This window comes from Balaenoptera physalus, assembly GCF_965194825.1.
Source record: "Balaenoptera physalus genome assembly, chromosome: 13".
Lineage (NCBI taxonomy): Eukaryota > Metazoa > Chordata > Mammalia > Artiodactyla > Balaenopteridae > Balaenoptera > Balaenoptera physalus.
In genome coordinates this window covers 90,433,499-90,456,312 of record NC_138892.1, presented here as the reverse complement: position 1 = coordinate 90,456,312, position 22,814 = coordinate 90,433,499, and the positions used below count along the sequence as shown (strand labels likewise).

At 36.8% G+C, this 22,814-nt stretch overlaps 2 protein-coding genes across 3 annotated transcripts in view; one reads left to right on the top strand and one right to left on the bottom strand.

Annotated features, from left to right (window-relative positions):
- ST8SIA1 (ST8 alpha-N-acetyl-neuraminide alpha-2,8-sialyltransferase 1) overlaps positions 1 to 22,814 on the bottom strand; it is a 304,938-nt gene that overhangs the window by 48,402 nt on the left and 233,722 nt on the right. The window lies entirely within an intron of this gene.
- CMAS (cytidine monophosphate N-acetylneuraminic acid synthetase) lies at positions 1,444 to 17,629 on the top strand. Of its 2 annotated transcripts, XM_082419828.1 has the most exons (8): positions 1,444 to 1,812; positions 8,480 to 8,622; positions 8,783 to 8,938; positions 10,687 to 10,820; positions 12,564 to 12,658; positions 13,040 to 13,211; positions 13,978 to 14,131; positions 17,021 to 17,629. In XM_082419828.1, exons 1-8 carry the CDS (start codon positions 1,553 to 1,555, stop codon positions 17,209 to 17,211), a joined length of 1,305 nt encoding a protein of 434 aa, XP_082275954.1. In that variant the 5' UTR covers positions 1,444 to 1,552; the 3' UTR covers positions 17,212 to 17,629. The 2 variants fall into 2 exon arrangements, with proteins under 2 accessions (XP_082275954.1, XP_082275955.1); XM_082419829.1 differs by lacking the exon at positions 8,480 to 8,622 and having other exon boundaries at positions 1,675 to 1,812.

Below are 22,814 nucleotides of genomic sequence, written 5' to 3'. Positions count from 1 at the left end.
AAGAGCCAAGACCTGAGAAGCACAAAGGCTTTCTGTCACTTCTTGAGAAGAAGAGGCAGTACTACTATCTTTCATCCGTTCTGGATGTACTAGCCTTTACCCAGGACAGACAAGGAGACTCTCTACTTCCAGATACAAGCTTGCAAAAGTGGCAAAAAAAAAAAATGCATGCTAGGTAGGAGATTCCTTCCTAAAAAACTACCCCAAAAAAGAGATATATGTATGCATGTGTGTGCATGTGTGTGTGTGTGCGTGCGCACCTTTGAACCTCTTGGCTGGATCAAGAGGTTTAAATGACGCCATCGGGGCTCTTTCTCTCTTCTCCCTGCATGTCTTGGTCCTGTGTGAACATCAGCCTCCCAGCCAATTTCAGAACAGAAACTCCCACCACCCCCCTTCCCTCATCCTGCCCTCAGGATTCAGGTTTACAGGGTCCTTAGCACCCAAATATTCAGCAAGAAAAAGATCCTTTCTTTCCCAGAGTCTCTGGAAAGGACGCCAAGAGGCTCTGCTTGGTCATACGCCTGTCCCTAGACCACAGCTGTGTTCAGGAAGATGAGGTACTTAGATTGATCAGCTTGGGTCACACACCCACCGCTACACTGGTGAGGGTGGCGTGAAACGCCCACCAGGTAAGAGAGGTAACAATTCCTGAAAGGGAAAGGTTTTCATTAGTCCAAAAACAAAAAACAAGAAAACTAACAGGTGTCTACTACACTTAGAAGGGAGTAGACAAGGTTGACTTCCAAGTTTTTCCAGCAGACGGATGGTGATATTTGATAGAAAATGCAGACAGATATGTTGAAAGGTTAACTAAACCTATTGTGGTGATCATTTCCCAATACATACAAATATCGAATAGTTACATTGTACACCTGAAACTAACATGTTATATGTCAGTTACACCTCAATTAAAAAAAAAAAAAAAAAAGAAAGACAAAGAAAATGCAGAGGTAGAAGCAGTTTGAGCTTCTCCTCACATGGTTACCAAAAATACAGGGTTGCTCTGGGAGAGTTGTTTTTAAAACGTTGAATTTAAGGTGCTTGGAGGACATTCGAATGAGGTCATCTCTTGGAAACAATGAGTCAGAAGCATAGCAGAAAGACAGACGTTTAAAATATAAATTTTAAAATATAAAATTGATTAGTGTTCGGGTGCACCAGGGTGTGCCGTGGAAAACCCACAATTCCTAAATGGGTAAGTTCTTCAGCAAAAGATCGGTAACCTGTGTTGCCTACTTTATTAATCTCCATACAATATCAAGCTCCCCAGAAGCTACACTTCCTTCCAGGCATTTCTGGCCTTTACGTGCCGGGATTGGACTTGGGGGTCGCCTGGGCAGAACCTACTGGGCCTCCGGGACCCTGCGAGCGACCCGTGGACTACAATTCCCGGCGTGCCCCGCGAGGGCGCGGGGACGTGGCGGTGGGCGGGGTCGGGAACAGCCACCCCCGCGAGCGGTCGGGCGGGGAGATCGGGCGGCGCCGAGCTGAGGTGGCGAGACAAGAGCTCCCGGATGTGGAGAAGCTGGGGAGAAGGCGTGGGAGGAAGATGGACTCGGTGGAGAAGGGGGCAGCCACCTCCGTCTCCAACCCGCGGGGGCGGCCCTCCCGGGGGCGGCCGCCAAAGCTGCAGCGCAACTCCCGCGGTGGCCAGGGCCGAGGTGTGGAGAAGCCCCCGCACCTGGCGGCCCTAATCCTGGCCCGCGGCGGCAGCAAGGGCATCCCCCTGAAGAACATTAAGCACCTGGCGGGGGTCCCGCTCATTGGCTGGGTCCTGCGTGCGGCCCTGGACTCGGGGGTCTTCCAGAGGTGCGCATGTGCGAGAGTGGGTGGTGCGGCCTGGGCGGGGGTCGTGAGGGGGAGCGGGGCCGCCGGAGGGGCAGGGGCTCCGGGGGGCAATCGCCCCCGGAAGGGGTGTGCACGATCCGGGGTGTCTGGGCCCCGGCTGGCAGCCGGGGGAGGAGGGGCTCCAGCTTCTTCCTTGTTCCGTAGCTGCTAATAGCCATGAACTTGGGACCGTTCCTGTCTCCGCCCTTGAGAATAACATCCGTAAAGGGGGAGATTTCCTCTTCTCTACCGTCTGCGCTGCCCGGGTTGACGTCGCAGGGTAAAGGAAAGGAGTCCACCCTTGTGAAACGTCTGCGATAATCTGTGAACTCCTTTAGGCAGTGGCCGTTGGCTTTCCCCTGTTGCCCGGCGTCTGACACCCACCTGGTGCTGAACGATTAAGGAGGCATCGGGTTCATGAATGGAGTGGGCTGTCAAGGCTTTTCTCATTTCAAGTTCAGCTTGGAGAGCCTTTCCTGACCTTTGGAAAATACTCTAAGCTATCTGCCTGTGAGTCAGCACAATCTAGAAAGCTCCCCACATTTGTATCTAGGTGCGAGAGAGTGGAAAACCGCACCGCTGGACTGTTTGATGAAATGCTTATAAATGGTTTGATCATACCTTTGGAACCTCGTTTGTCCTAAGGACAGCTTTAATTGTGCATCATTTAGAGACATGGCCATATGCCGTATTGGTCGGGAGTTACAAGCTTATGTTGTTCATAAAAGAAGGGAGGTAGAATTCTGTGTCAAGAATGCATTTACACATGGTAATTTCAACCTAATTATGCTTGAATTTGTTACCGTGGAAAGTAAATTATTTTCACCTTTTGATGTTTGGGTTTTGGTTTTTAAAGAGATGGCTGGTTTTGGAGCATATTAATTACCTACATAAATATATGGATAAATGATTTTCATTTAACTGTTCTTGTTTACAAAGGAGGTACCAAAAAAGTATAAATTTACTAATTTTCTTAATGTTTTAATCTAAAGGAAGTCCTGGGTGGTGCAAGGTAAATAAGAGCTGGCGCACAGAATATAACAGTAATGTAACAGGAAGTGTGCAAAGGAGTGATAAAGAAAGACTGGGGGAATTGGTTCAGTTCAGTAAACACTGAGCCCTAATTTCTGCCATACACATCCAAGGGAACAGCAAGATGTGTGTGACATGGTTCTTTCCGTGTTAAGCTCACAGACTTCTGGACATTTTTACCTCCTTACAAAGGGTACACACTGGGAAAAAAAAAGGACCGAGAGAAGGTGCATCCAGTTAGTAGTGATGTAGTAAAATCCTATTTTTGTAACATAAACTAGAGAGGAAAATCACATTCATAACAGATTGAGAACAGAACCCATTTACAACTCCCGTTGCATATGTCAAGAAACCCCTTTCAAACTGGCTAAACAAAAAAAGGTAGGGCTTGTTTGAGATACAGATTCAAGGGCAAAAATGATTCATTCATTCAGCGAACATTTATTGACTACCTACTATGTGACAGGCACTGTTATGTGTCCTTAACCAAGGGTTATAGCAGTAGGGTCCATCCCTAGGCTGGTGGAGCTTGCGTTATAATAGGGAGAAGACAGTTAATATATAAACAGTGTATACTGTATCAGGTGATAATACATATTTTTAAGAAAAGGAAAGTAAGGGCATAGTGCACTTGGTCACCATAATCCTCTATTTCTTGGTTCCTCTAGATAGGCTCTCCCTTTATGGTATGGGGGTAGTTTTGCTGAGAACTGCAAAACTTTCCACACATAACAAACAACTCCATCCAAACCTCTGTGTTCAACCAAACTCTGTCATGGTTTCTAGCAGCTTAAGGCCTTGTTCTTAGGATGATCCCAGCCCCCGAAAATGCGTGCTCAATGCTGCCGGGAGAATTTACCTGTGTTCTGGCAGATAGCCCCTGATGCCCTCTTAAAACAGTTAATTTAGAAAGCTTGCAATTATACATCCCTCTCTGCTCTTTGAGTTCTAATCTACCACCCAAAAGGGGTAGATTTGAATTTAATTGACTTATTCTGAAGCTGCAGTCAGTTTGGAGCAGCCTTCCTGCTTCTCCCCTTCTGCCTCCTTCAACAAATATGTACCCTATGAAGGAATTGGGGAAGACTGTAGCTTGCCTGATTTGTGTTTTTCACGCCTGGAGATGATTCTGTTCAAAATCATTTTGACTTAATTGAGTTTCTGGCCTGCTTAGAATCAAAGCTAACGACACTTTCAAGGTTGCTAACTTCGCACACTAACTTGAAGAGTTAACAGTCAAGAAAAATGCTGAGATAATATTTTCATTTAGTAAAAAGCTATTGTTTGAGCTGACTTTTTAAGAGCTTGGTTTCAACAGTGGTTGAGTGCTGTGTAAGTGAATCTCAGAGTAAATTGATTTTTTAAAATGTTGCCTAATGTGAAAAATAAGTTTTGGTTTCATTTCTAGGGTGTGGATTTATGATTAATGAAAGGCCATGCTATGTTGTCCTTGAAATGGCAGTTTGTGATTTGAAGTTTTGTCGTAGGGATCGTGGTTGATACTCCTGTTCATCCTGTTAGATGTGGTATGACTTCATCTGAGGCTAAAGCCATTGGCGTTGAACTTGGACATTTACTTTATACTTGATTTAAAATTTTATTAGCCCCGTTTGTTCATTTGCTCATTCTTTCTCTTTTGCCCTCCCGCATCTGATGCCCCTAAACCAAGGGAGAATGATTGACTGACTTAGTCCTTCTAATAAATGATGATCATTGTATTTTAAGTGTACCTATAAGATGCTATTTTCATATTCATGATGCCATTGCCTTACATAATACATACAAATTAGACATTTGGACCTTTGAAGGTCTAAACTTCAGTTTTCCTTGCAACAAACTCTGTGTGAGGATTAAATGAGACTGTGTAGCTGTTCCTTTATTACCATTGCTATTTTATTATTTTCAATAGCTAACACTTATTAAACGTTTATTCTGTATTGTGGTTTATGTTGAATTCTCATAACAATCATATTAGGTAATTACTACTATTATTACCTCCGTTTTACTGACAATTGAGGCTTAGGGAGATTTGACCTAGAGTCATATAGCTAGCTTGTGGTAGAGCCGGGATTTGAAGCCCTTCCTTCAGAGCCCATGCTCTTAAGCATCTACTGTTTTCATTCATTCAACAAACTGAGCACCTGTTATGTAGCAGGCACTATAAAAATACCTTGTAAAAAGTAAAGCATTGTAGAAAGGTTAGTTATTGCTTCCTGACCTCTCGCTGTCTCTACCAGTCGGCTGAGAGTTTCTCAAGAAAATAGATTATATATCCCGGTGTCCAGAGTAGGGCCTGAAACAGAATAGGCAGTCAGGAATCATTTCATGAATGAAGGAATGAATGAATAATAAAAGGGAGGAAAGAAGAAACACAGGCAGACCTCTTCCCAGCCTCTATTATTTCTTATTTACTGTTTAGCATTTCCAAAAGATCACTGAATCCTGAGGTGTTGGATATTTATTACAGTAAAGATCAGGCTAATAAAGTAAATGGCTTCAGTAATTTATTTCAATTAGTAATGGAAAACAGATGTCAAAAGACTCATCTCTTTCTTTTACTGTTTACTTTTTACTGTGTTACTATCACCACCCTCCTTTTATCCTCTCTTTAAAAAATTCACTACATTTTTGTTGATACTTCACTTTGTTGTATAACTTTGTGACATTTTCCAGTGAAAAACTTATCCCAAAATTATTTCAGATTTTGAGATGGAGGAAAATGAGGGCTCCTATGTTCTGCCGTACGCAGAATGACATGAGTAGATATGACACACTTGACTCCTAGCCAATGGCTCATCTTGTTTACTAGGTTTTCTCTGAAAAAAAAATTGGGGGCACTATGGGGGTTTATTGACTTTATCTCTAAATTAAATCATCTGCCAATAGTAAAGGCAATAAATGAAATTAAATTCATAAATGAAAGCCAGAGATGTTAGAAATTTTTCTTTAGTTTCTCTCTTTTCACTCTTGACAATTGAGCATAGCCGTTTGAAACATGCAGGTTCTCATTCGTTCAGTAGATATTGAATGAAAAGGGTAAAAGAAATACAGTTGACCCTTGAACAATGTGGGGTCAGGGGTGTTGACTCCCCTCCCCACCCTGGGCAGTCAAAAATCCCAGATTAGCTTTTGATCCACCAAAACTTAACTACTAATAAGCCTACTGTTGACTAAAGCCTTACCAGTAACATAAACACATTATGTTTTTGTTTGTTTGTTTTTAATTATTTAATTATTTATTTATTTATGGCTGTGTTGGGTCTTCGTTTCTGTGCGAGGGCTTTTCTTTCTAGTTGCGGCAAGTGGGGGCCACTCTTCATCGCGGTGCGCGGGCCTCTCACTATTGTGGCCTCTCTTGTTGCGGAGCACAGGCTCCAGACGCGCAGGCTCAGTAGTTGTGGCTCACAGGTCTAGTTGCTCCGCGGCATGTGGGATCCTCCCAGACCAGGGCTCGAACCCGTGTCCCCTGCATTGGCAGGCAGACTCTCAACCACTGCGCCACCAAGGAAGCCCCTAAACACATTATGTTTTTAAAATTTAATTGATTTTTTTAATTGAAGGAAAGATTCTTTAAATTCTGTAGTGCTTTACAATTTTCAGAAGTTTCACACATGATTTTATGTAATCCCATAATAACCCTTTTTTTTCCCCTACCCCTAATTGGCCCTCCCCCTTTCCCTCTCCCCACGGATAACCGTGAGTTTTCTATATCTGAAACACATTATGTTTTATTTAGTTTTATGTTTTATTTTATGTTTTATTTATTTTTTATTATTAACACATTTTATAATATATATGTATTGTATAGTATATTACAATAAAGTAAGCTAGAGAAAAGAAAATCATAAGACAAAATACATTTACAGTACTGCACTATATCAATATCATAAGTTTACTTTGTTTACAAGGTGAATCACCTGTCAGTATCAATATTGTCTTATATGATACAAAACACTGTAGATGTTACACATATTACTAACACTGAACATCAAAAATGAAAAGATAATGTGAAAAAGAAATTCATATTTATTTACAGGTATAATGATTCAGGCATTGGTAACAAAGAAGCAACAGTATGATTGCTTTATGGTAGCCTAGCCTATACACTAATGAATGAATCATTATAAAATGTTTATGGCATACAGTATTACAGTCATATTCATAATACAGTGTCAGAAACATTGTTCCATTTTTTAAAAAAACCACTTACCTGTGATGATGGGCAGAGTTAAAAAACAGAAAAGTAAAACATTATTAACTTTATATTAAATATCACTCATGTCTGTGTAAGGATAGACTATTATCTACATATGTTGTATGTGTTCATGGCATACCTTTTTTTTTTTTTGCGTTTTTGTGGTATTATACTTAGTCATCTTGGCTGGTTTAATCACATCGTTGTTGTTTGTTTTTTGGCCATGCCTCACAGCATGTGTGATCTTAGTTCCCCAACCAGGGATCGAACCCACACCCCCTGCATTGGAAGCACGGAGTCGTACCCACTGGACCGCAAGGGAAGTCCCACCTAACTTTTTCTTATTTTTTCCAATATGACTAGGCTACACAGTTTGCAATTTTTTTCAAATTGTAGCAGACCTTCTAAAATTTTTCCAGTGCATTTATTGAAAAACATTCACACAGTTCAAACCAGTGCTGTTCAAGGGTCAACTGTATATGCATATACCAAAGAAGTCATTCAGACTTCTTTGTGTAATGTCACTATAAAAACATTGTGGCTAGAGTAATACTCACATCTTCTGTTTCTAGCAGTGGGGATTTGTAAAGGTCAAGGAAACAATTCAGTACAGACTAGTACACACCCCCAAAATAATGTTTTATATTTTACTGTTAGTTGTCGTCTTATAAAGTCCAAATGGTCAGCTCTGTAAGCTGTGGTTAATAGAGCTGTTCAACTAAGCTCTCCTGAGCCAATCAAGTCATGTTCTCCACATCTTTAATTGTTATCGGTGGCTTTACCCACTTGATTCTGTGTTCAGATATTTATGTACCCATTGTTAGTTGGCAAAAAAAAAAAAAAAAAAGAGTTGGCTTGTCTGATTGCTTTGGGCATTTAATCTCTACTAAGCTTGAAACTCTTTCAGTGTTGTGGTTTGGCTAAGCCAAATCCATTTTTTTCTTAGCAAGTATATTAAATACACAATATTTTGGATTTTGATGGGGAATGAGAAGCAGTATCTTCTTTATTTCCTTTAGATTTGAACTTCTAGTGTTACTAGTGTCTTTAATATACCAGTAGCTTTAAAAATACCAATTATCATTTTTTTCTAATTTTATAAAACTATATCTAGGGCTATGTAAATAATATGTATATAAATAATATGTTATATATAATATAAATATATATGTAAATATAAATATTACATCTAGGACCACATTTTTGATTCAGACATTTTAAAATGTGGTTTACATAGAAAATACTTTATTTTTCTTTAAATTTCATATTACTTTCTATCTGTAACATTATTTTGCTGGTACAAAAACTATTCTAACATTATGTAAGCTGTATTTTTGGGGTTGCAGAGCTCCTTTTTATCTTTAATGATTTTTTTTTTAGTGATTTGGCTTTTTATTTTTTTATTTTTTAATATCTGTACAGTGTTTGGGTTTCAACAGACCATGATGAAATTGAGAATGTGGCCAAACAATTTGGTGCACAAGTTCATCGAAGAAGTTCTGAAGCTTCAAAAGACAGTTCTACCTCACTAGATGCCATCATAGAATTTCTTAATTATCACAATGGTATGAGTTTGACTAATAGTTTATTCAAAAATTTTACATAATTTCCAACTTGCCTATCATTTCACAAGACTTGTTTTAACATTTGAATTTAGATCTTAGTATTACTTGCTTGCAAAGAACTTTATTTTGATGTTCTTTTCATTTGTTTTGTCTTTTTAAGAGGTTGACATTGTAGGAAATATTCAAGCTACTTCTCCGTGTTTACATCCTACTGATCTTCAGAAAGTTGCAGAAATGATTCGAGAAGAAGGATATGATTCTGTTTTCTCTGTTGTGAGACGCCATCAGTTTCGATGGGGTGAAATTCAGAAAGGAGGTAATCTGTTGTATCAATCTTTATTTTAGCTCATTTTATGGAGAATTAATTTTTCATATGTAAATATTCTTTAGGAGTGGGGAGAGTAAAAAGGGAGCAGTAAAATAGAACATGGGATTCTTAACTCTAGTAGGTAATAACATAATGTGTTCTAAATCTTGTGATTATTGAGGCAAAACAATGAGACCAAATTAATTCTCTACCAAATTACTTTTTACAAAGGATTATTTTAACCCTCTATTTGTATTTTGAGGAAGACATGTCATTTTTCTAGAGCAAATACTTTTATGTTGTTCTAGACTTGTTTGATAAACTCCCTATAAATCATAGAATTGTGGGACTAGAAATCTTCTACCAAAAAGTTTTGGAGAACCTCAAGAATGAATTTGTGGAATTGCTTCCCAAAATTTGTAACTTCTTGTGCAAAAAGAGTTCCATAATGTTTAGCTAGAGCCTGATTTCTAGCCAGATAAAGTAGCAAAATCTGTAATAAAGAATAGAATCACCAACAAATAGGTAAATGTAACATACGTGAAGAAAGGCAGTGTGATTACTCTTCAGTGCCCTGACATTTGTTGAATGTAGGAAAGCTGGCCCATTTGTCTCTAACCTATGTTTGACTTAAAGGAGAGGGGAAGATGCAGTGAAAATGGAGAAGGTCCACAAAAGAGCAATTAAGATAAGAAGATAAAGTTATAGACAGAAAATGATGATTTTTCAGCCTCTAAATATGAATGCTATCAAAATCAATGCAGTATATCAATGACTACATTTATTGATTTCATTCAGTAAGCATTTATTGTCTTCTCTGTAGCAAGTTCTATGTTAAGTTTTATATATATAATATTTTGAACTTATTCACTAAATATCAGAAATAAGATATAGGAAGGATTAAAGCTTGAAAAACACATTTTTGAACAAATCAAGGAAGCCCAGTGTTAAACTGAATATTGAGCTTTATATGATATATGATTAAGTTAAAAAAGTTCAAAAAGTATCTATACACATCCACAAACACAAATTTGGCAAAAATTTAGTGGAAAGCCAAGGGAATTCCTATATACCAATACTGAAGGCTTCATTTATTATATCATGTTATAATCATTAATGTTGGTATTGCTCAGCCTTCATTATTACCAACAATAATAATAAGTAAACATAATTTATTTATTGTTATGTATATTTTATATTAGTATTTTTTTTAACTACTGGTAAGAATGTATCATACATTATATAAGCAGTTCTATCAATATGAAAGTTTCAATAATTTAATGGGGAAGTATTCATTTTTCTGTAATAATTCCATGAAAGTAATTTCTCAACCACATTAGATAAATAACACATACATTGTATTTCTATAGAAGCACATAGTGAGCAGTAGATTTAAAGGGCTCAAATATTGAATTATGGGTACTTTATAACAAATTCAGTTCTTTTGAAACTATTTTAAGGTTGCCTTTATGTCCTCCCAAAGCATCATATTTGTATAAATAGCTTAAAACTTTAATTACTCAGAATTTCTCTATAAGATACTTTATTTTTCTCTTATTATTGTTATTGAAAAACAAAGATAAATCATCAGAATTATTAGAGGTTTTGTTTCTTTAAAAAATCTTTTAAATTGTTTATTTAGATACAGAAATATTCTACCTTCTGAGTTCATTTTTATTTGCTTTTTAAAAAAATTACTGAATGAACATTTTCAGTGTTGAAAGCACCTGGGACTTACTGTAGCTTTTTGCTTTTAGTTCGTGAAATGACTGAGCCTCTGAATTTGAATCCAGCTAAACGACCTCGTCGACAAGACTGGGATGGAGAATTATATGAAAATGGCTCGTTTTATTTTGCTAAAAGACATTTGATAGAGATGGGTTACTTACAGGTTTGTGCCCTCATTTTGCAAAAACCTTTCAAACCCTTTTATCTATATACTTTGAATTCTAAGAAAGAAGTATGGCACGTAAAGGAAAGTATTAACCCCTAGGGGAAAAGCAGTAACTGACAAGATTTATCATCTGAGGCATTTATCCTGCACACTTACCCCAAAATGATCTTTGGGGTTCATTCAGTGAGTATGGGAAGGATTCTGCTACAATTGTAACATTAAGATAAGAAATGAAACAAGTATTGAATGTTCTATATGTGTCCTGGTATTCATATTATTTCATTCAAAACTCTGTTTTTAATCCATAGTTGTATTACTGTCAAGTTGTGGTTGTACAGTTGAATAACCTTTATTACTTTGAAAAGAGACAAAAAAACACAACAGTATAGTAGAGGTGAAAGAGCACCAACCTGGACATCAGGAAAACCGGAATACACTGTAGTAAAATCTCTATCTATAACTATTTAACCTTGAATATATCATTTTATCTGTTCTGAGTCTTAATGCTCTCATTTTACAATAAGGGAGTTGGATGTCTCTCTCATCTTTAGAGCCTGTGTGGTTACATCATATACTATTTGTTCATTTTGGTTATAGCTATTCTTTATTCAGCACTTACTATGGACCCAGGACTATATGAAATACTACATAGGTTATCTTATGTAACGGAATAAAATGGATGTTCCTAGTTCCGTTTCAGAGGAGGAAACGGCAGCTCTGAAAAATGAAGCAATTGGCTCAAAGCAAAAACAAGTTGTAAATGGCACTGTTAGGATTTGGATTCAAGTCCTTATGTTACTCAAAAAATAGCATTTAAGAACCCCTGAACTCCACTCTTTATAGTAAAAATTCTAATGTGACTCATTCTCTAAGGGGAAGGAATTTTTCCAATCTTCTGGTCAGTAGGCAAACTGTAGGCTGGCTGTTCAGTTAAGTTTGAGTATTCAGGAAAATTAGATTTGACATCTACAGATAGCACCCTCCATAAGCTCTTTGCTAAGGGGAACTGTGATTTGACCCTTTCCTAAAGTGCGGAGAAAAATAGCTTTCTCCTTGTAACAAGATTTGTAAAGAGACTGACAATTCTGAAAAATGAAAATTTCTAGTGATTGATATTGACCTTCAAATGATTACAATCAGGAAAGGCCTCACTCCTCTTGCGCCATACCCCAGGATCATGACACTGTTCCTACCTTTGCCCACGTATGACCCAGACAATTATTGTCCACTCCCATCTGTGGCTCAGGGATCTAAGACAATTCTGTACCGTAGATACTACAGTTCCTTTTCCTCCCCAATCTTACCCCTATTGCAAATAGGAACAGAAGTTCCAAAAACATTTATACTACTGCTTTTGGATGATGATGGGAGAGACTACCAGAACAAAGGGGATACAATTAGGGATTCCCAGAAAATTCCTTGTGGTCAGAATACTGGAGCATGCGTATTATTTCTACTCTGTTTCAATCTTAAAAATCTATTTAAAGAAAGATGGGAACTTGCACTGTGTAGATAGAATTTGGAAAATGTCAAGGTTATTTGTTTTATGTGGTTTGAATATATGGAAAACAATAAGCTCTCCCCTCCAAAAAAAATTATGTGTTGTATGTCTGGTATTACTGCTTATTCATTTTTCTTAGTACTGTAGAAGTGGATTCATTGTTCTGTATTGTAATAAACTTTTTGATACGTGTGAATGCATGTTGACAACAGTCCTCATGGCACCTGTGCTATCTTTAGGGTGGGAAAATGGCGTACTACGAGATGCGAGCCGAGCACAGTGTGGACATAGATGTGGACATTGACTGGCCTATTGCAGAACAAAGAGTATTAAGGTAAAAACAAGATTATACAGCCTTTGCACTACACCATAATGAATGATTTTTAGTAGATACATTTAAATTCACTTGTGGACAACTGATTTTTGATCCTCCAATCTTAGGATCTTTTGTAATTATTTTGCTTATGTGAGGAAGACATATACATAAAATATGCCTATAGATGGCTTATTCAATAACTTGAGAAGCACATAATCTGGTTAGACCACACTTAAAATCCTTGCATTGTAAGTTGAAGTGTATATGTGAGGTTACTTGGAAAGGTAATGTTTGAGTAATTAAATGGAAACGGGTTATCAAGTTTACTGGTGTTAGCTAGATGAGAGGGAGTGATTAGTATCACACTTGGATTCAAAAGTCTATTTTGGTTTCTTTTAGATTTGGCTATTTTGGCAAAGAGAAGCTGAAGGAGATAAAACTTTTCGTTTGCAATATTGATGGATGTCTAACCAATGGCCACATTTATGTATCAGGAGACCAAAAAGAAATAATATCTTATGATGTAAAAGATGCTATTGGGATAAGTTTATTAAAGAAAAGTGGTATTGAGGTATGTGCCCCCTGAACATAGCAATGCTTTTTAAGATTGTGATTTAAGGTCAAGGAACATGTGAGGGAAATAAGAGATATACATTTTTAGTATTATCAATTAAAATATCTGAAATTTGGCTTTCACATGCCTAGAAAATTGTGCTGTTTACTTCTGGATGAGTAGAATTAGTAATTTGTCTATCAATAAATAATATTTCTTATTTATTTAATGAGTATGGTAGTAGGTGCTATCTAGTATTTCCGATAGGATCTTGCAACCCGAAAGATTTCACAGAAAATAGGTGTCAGCATTTGGAAAAAAGCAAATCTCAGGTGGATTTTTTAAATGTAGCTTATTCTTATGATTGAAAATTTTAATTCAAAATAACAATACTTATGTGTATTTTCAAAAATGAAGTTTAAGATGATTTCTTAGAATTCACTAGAAATCTTAAATACGTGTTTCTGAGCAGCATGAGAGACAAGTTAGACTTTCCTCTGAATAAATTGAATTATTGGAGAATCTTAGATTGTTATCAGACAATGTATATTTTATTTTTTACCTGTAGATAGACTCCTTTCCACTGTAGAAAACAGTCTTTCGCCTTTATTGGACTACTAGCAATCAAATGTGTTAAAGCTTCATCATTTTAAAATAAATTAGTTGATTTTACTTAATTAGTCCTTCAGACTACTCACTTGTGATTTGTATTATTTAAAAGGTGTTATTTTATTATGAGAGATTTCTGTTTTCTCATTTTGCCCTTTGTTTTTTGTTTCTTAAGGTGAGGTTAATCTCAGAAAGGGCCTGTTCAAAGCAGACTCTCTCTTCCTTAAAACTGGATTGCAAAATGGAAGTCAGTGTACCAGACAAGCTTGCAGTTGTAGATGAATGGAGAAAAGAAATGGGCCTGTGCTGGAAAGAAGTGGCATATCTTGGTTGGTATCCTTCTATTCAGCCATAATAATGGATTAAAGATGTCTGATATATAGGAAGTAAATTCTGAATATTTTTTGCTATTATTAAAATGTACATAGATTTGACTCCCCAGATTCCATTTCCAGGAAAGAAATTGAACAAATATGCCAATAATGGAGGGATAAAAAGAACCCACCTAAGTATCCTGCAAAAATATATTTATGCAATCATTAAAAACAATGCTGTAATATGTATTCCTTGACATGGTCACATGTCATAAGTTTTTCACTTTAGCATTAAGCAAGTATATTTATCAGGTGTCTCCTCTATGCATACTTGGAACTGGTTGCTGGGACTTATTGCTTACAGAGTTTACAGTCTAATGATGTCAAAATTTTTGAATATCAGTAATGAAAAGTTATTAAAATACATAATAACTATAAACATGTATGAGATAAATATTTACAAGGACAATATGGGCCTCAAAAGAAGAAGCACAGGGATGCTTTGGGAGCACGTGATCTGGGGACTTCAGGAATAGCCTTTGAATCACATGTGAAGATTCAGTGGAGAAAAATACTATAGAACCTTTGATAGAAAATGATCCAATTTTTGTAAGAAGAAAACAATTTTAATGGAACATATAACAAATCCCAGCTGTACTTATTATTACCTGTGCAACCTTAAGCAGCTTCTCTAAGCCTTAGTTTTCCTATTTATAGTATAAACACAAATCCAACTTCATAAGGCTATTGGGAAAGAAATTGAAGATAATATAAGATTCCTTAAAATAGTGTATGCATTTAGTAATAAGTGTATATCATTTATATAAGTAAAACTGTAAAATATATATGCCAAAGTGTAGTGATTATCCGTAAATAATGATAATTAGGCTAATTTTGATTTTTTTTGCCTTTGTTTATTTTTTTAAAAAGTTTCTACCAAGAATATGCATTACTTATATCACATAAGGAAAAAACTATAAAAAGTAGAGGTTAGAAAAGCAAGAAAATAGAGAATAAACTCCAAATTTTTATTTTAAAAATCAGAGCAGTATTTTGTATCAGCCACATAAATGTATAAAAGTGTATTCCTTTAAAATGTTGACACTATTTTTTTCTTCCAGTTTTATTGAGATATAACTGACTTACAGAACTGTATAAGTTTAAGGTCTACAGCACAGTGATTTAACTTACATACATCATGCAGTGATTATCACAGTAAATTTAGTGAATATCCATCCATATAGATATATCCATATAGATACATATGAGATAATAAAAATATGTTTTCCCTGCGATGAGAACTCTTAGGATTAATCTCTTAACATACTGCTTTAATGAGTATAGCTTTTGAAAACAGGGAACATGATTCCTTCAGCTCTGTTCTTCTTTCTCAAGATTGTTTTGGCTACTTGGGGTCTTTTGTTTCCATACAAATTTTAGATTTAGTCTAGTTCTGTGAAAAATGCCTTTGGTATTTTGGTAGGGATTGCATTGACTCTGCAGATTGCCTTTGGTGTAGTTATGATCATTTTAACAACATTAATTCTTCTAATCCATGAGCACAGTATATCTTTCCATCTGTTTGTGTCATCTTCAGTTTCTTTTGCCAGTGTCTTAAAGAGTTTTCTGAGTACAGGTCTTTTACCTCCTTAGATTTATTCTTAGGTATTTTATTGTTTTTGATGAAATAGTAAATGGGATTGTTTTCTTAATTTCTCATTCTGAGAGTTCATTATTAGTATGTATAGAAACGCAATAGACTTCTATGTATTAATTTTGTATCCTGCAACTTTACTGAATTCATTTATTAGTTCTAATAAACACTTTTATAAATAAAATTTAATAAAGTTTAGTCTCAGGGGTGGGTTATACAAAGAAATACTTTAATTTTTATCATCTTTCATTGAAAACAATTCAAATTTCAATACATTTAATAATAAAAGAAAAATTTCAGTAGATAAATGTAGAACAGATTTAAAACAAACACTCTTAACCAACATTTATTAGTAGTATTTGGTCTATATTATAGTAATAGTTATGTGCAGAATGGTGAATGTTAGATCCTGGGAGCTTCTGAAATTCATCCTACCAAAAAAAAAAAAAAAATAAGAGGGGGAGGTGGAGAAACTGATAAGCAAGGCAGGGAGAGAAAGGATGTAGTTATGTCAGTGTGATGGTAATTTTTCAACAAGCAGCATACAAATCAGAGAGAACTGTTAGAGACTTAAGATGTATAGCAACAAAATGCAGTATGTGGACCTTTTTTGGTTTCTGATTCAAATGAATCAACTATAAAAAGACAATTTTGAGACAGCTGAGGATATTTGAGCATGTACTAGGTTATTAGATGATATTAAGGAATTAGTGTTGATTTTGTTGGTTGGGTGATATTGTGTCAGTTTCTTAAAAATATATGTATTATAGACAGATGGCAAAGAGTTTATGGGTAAAGTATGTCGTCTGGGAATTCCTTCTTCTCCCTTTCCTCCAAAAAACTTGAGGGCAGGGAATGGACAAAAATATTGATAAATAATGCAAAACATTAATAATTACTTTACATAAATTTGGGATTCTTGCATGTTTGAAATTTTCCTTAATAAAAAGTTTAAATAATTATAGTTTATATTAGATTTCTAGTAATTGTAATATGCATGGCAAGCAGAAAGTACACTCCATTCTCCTCTAATTGATAAGTGTTTATTATGAATTACTTAGGAGAAACCCTAGACCTTAAGTATTTATTATACTTGGAAATACTTTTATTTTTGTTCCATCTAATCTGTAGTATTCTAATATACAGTGTCTGAAGTTGCCAGAATTACTTACTGATTGCTGTTTGCATTATTTAGGAAGAAAATTCCTTCTCTCTTTAAATATTCAACCAGTGTTTCTTTAACTTGATAGGAAATGAAGTGTCTGATGAGGAGTGCTTGAAGAAAGTGGGCCTCAGTGGCGTTCCTGCTGATGCCTGTGCCGCTGCCCAGAAGGCTGTTGGATATATTTGCAAAAGCAATGGTGGCCGTGGTGCCCTCCGAGAGTTTGCAGAGCACGTTTTCCTACTAATGGAAAAGGTTATTAATTCATGCCAAAAATAGAAATCAGTGTTATGTTGGAAAAGAAAGTATACAGCCTTCTTCAGCCACTTTACTTTTATTTTTGATTAAGTACAATTCCATGCTGTAATGTTAACAGAGAGTGTGATTGGATTTGTGATATATCTTAATATCTTTTAAAGCAGAGTCTTCTCAAACTGTCACTCCAAAACCTTCTATGAAATAACTGTGCTGTACTTTTCTCTTTATGCAGGATCATTATTTAGAGATTGATTACAGTCTCTCTCAGATTTTTAGTAAATGCAAGTAAGAGCACCATCAAAATGACTTTGTATTTTACCCTGTAAAATTGTGTGTTTGTGTGCTTTTAATGATGCTGAAACTTTATTTATTTTGGGACAGTTTGTCTGGTAAGACATGCCCTTCTATTAATTAATAAAATTACATTTCACAAACTTGATGCAAACTGTCTTGTTGCTGTAGAAGAGATGTACCAAACATTGCCTGATTTCCTTTCAACACTGACCACGCGGTCAGCGTGAGAAACAAGCCACTAAATACCAGCTGTGGAGCATCCGCTTGTACTCCATATATGGATACATACAGCACATTAATACAAATACAGATGTCTGAAGAAATTCATGTATTGTGAAGGTTGTATATTGGTTTGTAGTAAATCGTTTGCAGTTACCTCGGAGATCATGGTAATTTTGTGTACTAAATTTGGGTATTATCACAATTTTACAGCCAGCACAAATCTCTCTCCTACCTGGTTAGATTCCAAGAATGGGACATTAGCTCATAAATGTGGATGCTTACCTAATAAAAACACTAACCATTTCCTGTGGAACATTTTCATCTATTTCCACTATAAAAAGAGTTCATGTAAAACTCTAGCAAGAAGCAAGCCATTCACGCCGTGCTATATAGGAAGCTGTTTTCCAGTCAAGACTGGGTGGATCTGTACAGTTCAGAGTCTGCCCCTATAGGCCAGACATTAAGTTGGAAGAAAAAAGGATCATCTACCTTAATTTCCTTTACATCTTGTCCTGGTTTTACTCCCATCTTTTTTGCTTTTCCACTGCTAACTCTATGTTCTCCCATCCCCTTAAATTTACACATTCCCAAAGGTTCTAAACGCAGCTCTTGTTCTTCCCGAAGACCACATCTCTATTCAGTATTTCAGCTCTAACCTCCATGTGGATGACTCCAAAATCTAATGACTCCAAAATCTAATCTCTGTTGTGAGATCTGGTTGCATTTCAAGTTCTTTGTATTATAGGCCAGACTCCTGTACCTCATCTCTCAAATGTCTGATTTTATCATTGGGACATCACAGCCTTCCTCAGTTTCTCCTTTTCATTTCTAGTCAGACACTAAATCTTGAGCTTGACACTACTAGCCCAGTGTCCCTTCAGTTTATCTAATACTATTGCTATATTAATTATGTATTTGCTGTTATCCTTTACAAAATCTGTAGTGACTCCATGCTGACCACAGAATGTAATCAAACATTTCCCAGTCTAAATGTACTCTGGACACAATACTTCCAGCTTCGGTTCCTACTGATTCTTGTGCGGTTCTCCACCCCAATCAAGCTATTCTGTGTAATTCTCCAACCATGACTCTATTAGCCTATTCTCAAGTCTTATATTTAATCAGCACATGAGTCACTCATTCCTAAAAAACGTCCTGACAAAATACCTCCCGTAATTACCATGCATAAGTATAGATTATACTGGAGTCCTTGTTTCATTCCCCTCACCCAAAACAAAATACAAAGAGACAGTTCAGACTGCCTTGTGACTCCTAGTTCCTGTGTGCCCAATAGTAGGGAAACAGCCAAGAAAATATATGTTCAGCTCTGACATGTAAAGAACTTAGAAGTTGCCAACCCCTTCCTTACAAAACAAACTGGCCAAAATCAATGACAATCACATCCAGAGATACAGCACCTGATACTGGTTTGCCTAGAGCAAAACCTGCTGGATGCCACAAACTGACAGGAACATTTAGTAATTTTGCAAATTGCCAGAAGTTGTGTGGAACTCATGTGAGAGTGAGAAACTCCTAGAAACTGCAGTCATGGGAGGTGGGAGTGGGACACACTTTCCCTCCAGAAATGCCAGCAGGTTATCACAGAACGGGTCTGAGGATTCAAGAAAAATCACCTTATGGTCCTGATAGGAGAAACCCTATCTCCCTAAGAAAGGACTACTCCAGTAGGAAGGACATCTCCCCAGAGGGCAATACAGAAGACTTACCCCAACAGGGAGAAAGGAACTCTGCTCCACTCCAACCTCTCTGTCTCACCTAAGGTGGGAAATTCCCCCTTATTCAACAGGGGAGATGACATCAAGGAAATAGAGAATGCTGCAGGCAGGAAAAACAGTAGCAGCAGGAAGAAGAAAACTATACATTGTAGGAGAGACAGAAACACTTGTGAAGGCATATTCCCAAGACAAGCCCACTAAGAGACCAAGTCTTAGAAGACTTTAGAATGCTCCCCATCTTCTACATCCTATGCTACACCAATATGTTGCTAGTATGATAACAGTGGATTACAGCTTAAAAGACTACAAGACACAGACTTTCTCTGAGGAGAAATAAAAAAGGAAGTCCCAAAATCAAAAACAAGGACATTGGAGGAATATGAATTCTCTGGTCCCTATAGCTACAGGAAACAGTAAATACAGCCCAACTCCTAGAAAGATTAACATAAATCTTCATACTAGAGACTTTGTGTCTTGGTACCCATTACCCAGTAACATACATGGCTTTCAACAACAAAATTGTAAAGCATACAAAAGGCAAGAAAAAGCAGTCTGAAGAGAAAAAGCAATCATCAGATCCAGACTCAGATATGACACACTTGTTAGTATTATCAAATAGGCAATTTAAATAGCTATGATTAATATCTAAAAGGATGTAATGAGAAAAGTACTCAACATGAAAGACCAGATAGGTAACGTCAGTAGAGAGATGAAAACTATAAGAAAGAATCAGAAGGAAATGCTAGAAATCAGACACAGGAACAGAAATGAAGAATGCCTTTGAGAGTGGGTGAGTAGACTTGAAACAGCTGAGGAAAGAATGGGTGAACTTAAATATTAGCCGATTTTATTTTGTTTTTCTCTATACATCTGAATTACATGTTTATTTTATTACATTTCTTTTTTTCCAGATTTATTGAGCTATACTTGACATATAACATTTTGTAAGTTTAAGGTGTACAATGTGATGATTTGAAATATGTATATATTGCAAATGATTATCACAATAATGTTAGTCAGCACATCCATTACCTCACACAGCTACCATTCCGTGTGTGTGTGTGTGTGTGTGTGTGTGTGTGTGTGTGTGTGGTGAGAACATTTAAGATCTACTCTCTTAGCAGCTTTCAAGTGTACAACACAGTATTGTTAACTACAGTCACCATACTGGACATTAGTTCCCAGAAACTTACATATCTTATAACTGGAACTTTGGACACTTTGACCAACATCATCTGTTCCCCTTACTCCCCAGACCCTGGCAACCACCAGTACACTCTCTATTAATTCGTTTGGTTTTTTGTTTGCTTTTTTTTAGATTCCGCATATAAGTAAAATCACGTGGCATTTGTCTTTCTCTGTCTGGCTTATTTCACTTAGCATAAGTGCCCTAAGTTTCATTAATGTTAGGCAAATAGCAGGATTTCCTCCTTTTTATGGCTGAATAATATTCCACTGTATATATCTATATACTACATTTTCTTCATTCATCATTGACAGACACTTAGGTTGTTTCCATGCGTTATGAACTTGTCAAGTTAACACTTAATATGTGGATCACATAGATATGTGGTCAACCAAGGTGGTGACACAGGAGACTCCTGAACTCCTCACACCAACACAACAAATATACAGCTACATTCAGAGCAATTTCCTTTAAAAGAAATCCAGAAATTAGCGGAGTGATTCCTAAACATCAGACAAATGAGAAAATACACACATTGATACTGGTAAAAAAAGGCTGAGACACACTCTTGCTATAAACCCTACTCCCAGCACAGTAGGGGACAATCAGGAGGGAACTCCAACTACCAGCTTCTCCCCGAAGAGTGAAGAGTTTGGACATTACATTTAGCACCCAAACTTTTAAGACTCCCACCCAATAGATGGGGCCCCAAAACACCTAACTCTGAGAGCCAATGAGGCTTGCATACGAGACCCAAAAGACTATCGCAAAAGAAGAAGCAATAGTTAATGGGCATATGAGCACTTGCCAAAGCTATCCCACCAGGGCTCAGTGCAGAGGAAGCAGGCAAAAACACCCATCTCACACTTTTTCCCTGGAAGCACCTTAACTACATTCTTTACCAGCTGCTGCCTGAGAGTCCAGTCTTGGTAAGATATATGTTTCTAGGAATTTACCCACTTCTTCTAGGTTATCCAATTTGTTGGAATATAATTTTTCACAGTAACCTTTATAATCCTTTGTATTTCTGTAATGTCAGTTGTAATGCCTCCTCTTCCATTTATAATTTTGAGTCCTCTCTTTTTTTTTTTTGGTTAGCTAAAAGTTTGTCAGTTTTGTTTATGTTTTAAAAAAATCAACTCAAAGTTTCAATGATTTTTTTTCTATTGTCTTTCTAGTTTCTATTTCATTTATTTCTAATCTTTATTATTTCCTTCTTTCTGTTAACTTAAGGCTTAGTTTGTTCTTTTTCTAATTCCTTGAAATTAGGTGGTTTATTTGAGATCTTTCTCTTAATGTATGTGTTTATCACTATAAACTTCTCTCTCAGAACTGCTTTTGCTGCATTCCATAAGTTTTGGTATCTTGTATTTCCATTTTCATTTGTCTTGACATATTCTTTTATTTCCCTTTTGACTTCTTTTTTGACCCACTGGTTGATGAGGAGTATGTTAATTTCCACATATTTGTTGAGTTTTCCAACTTTCCTCCTGTTATTGACTTCTAGTTTTATACCATTGTGGACAGAACAAATGTTTGACATAATTTCAATATTCTTAAATTTGTTAAGGCTTGCTTCATGACCCAATATATGATCTCTCCTGGAGAATGTTCCATGTGTGCTTGAGAAGAATGTTTATTTTGGTGGTATTGGGTGGAATATTCTATATATTTTGTTAGGTGCATTTGGTCTACAGTGTTATTCAGGTCTGCTGTTTTCTTATTGATTTTCTGTCTGGTTGATCTATCCAGGGGGATTATAACATATGGATAAATGAAATGATTGACAGCAGTGTCTTGAGGGATGGGAAGGATGACTTGGGAATACACTCATAAACTGGATCAGTATAGTGTTATTTGAAGGTGGACTTAGAGTTTTTTTTTTTTTTAATTTATTTATTTATTTATTTTTGGCTGTGTTGGGTCTTCGCCTCTGTGCGAGGGCCCCCTCCAGTTGCGGCAAGCGGGGGCCACTCTTCACCGCGGTGCACGGGCCCCCCACCGTCGCGGCCTCTCCCGCTGCGGAGCGCAGGCTCCAGACACACAGGCTCAGCAGCTGTGGCCCACGGGCGTAGTTGCTCCGCGGCATGTGGGATCCTCCCAGACCAGGGTTCAAACCCGCGTCCCCTGCATTGGCAGGCAGACTCTCAACCACTGCGCCACCAGGGAAGCCCTGGACTTAGAAT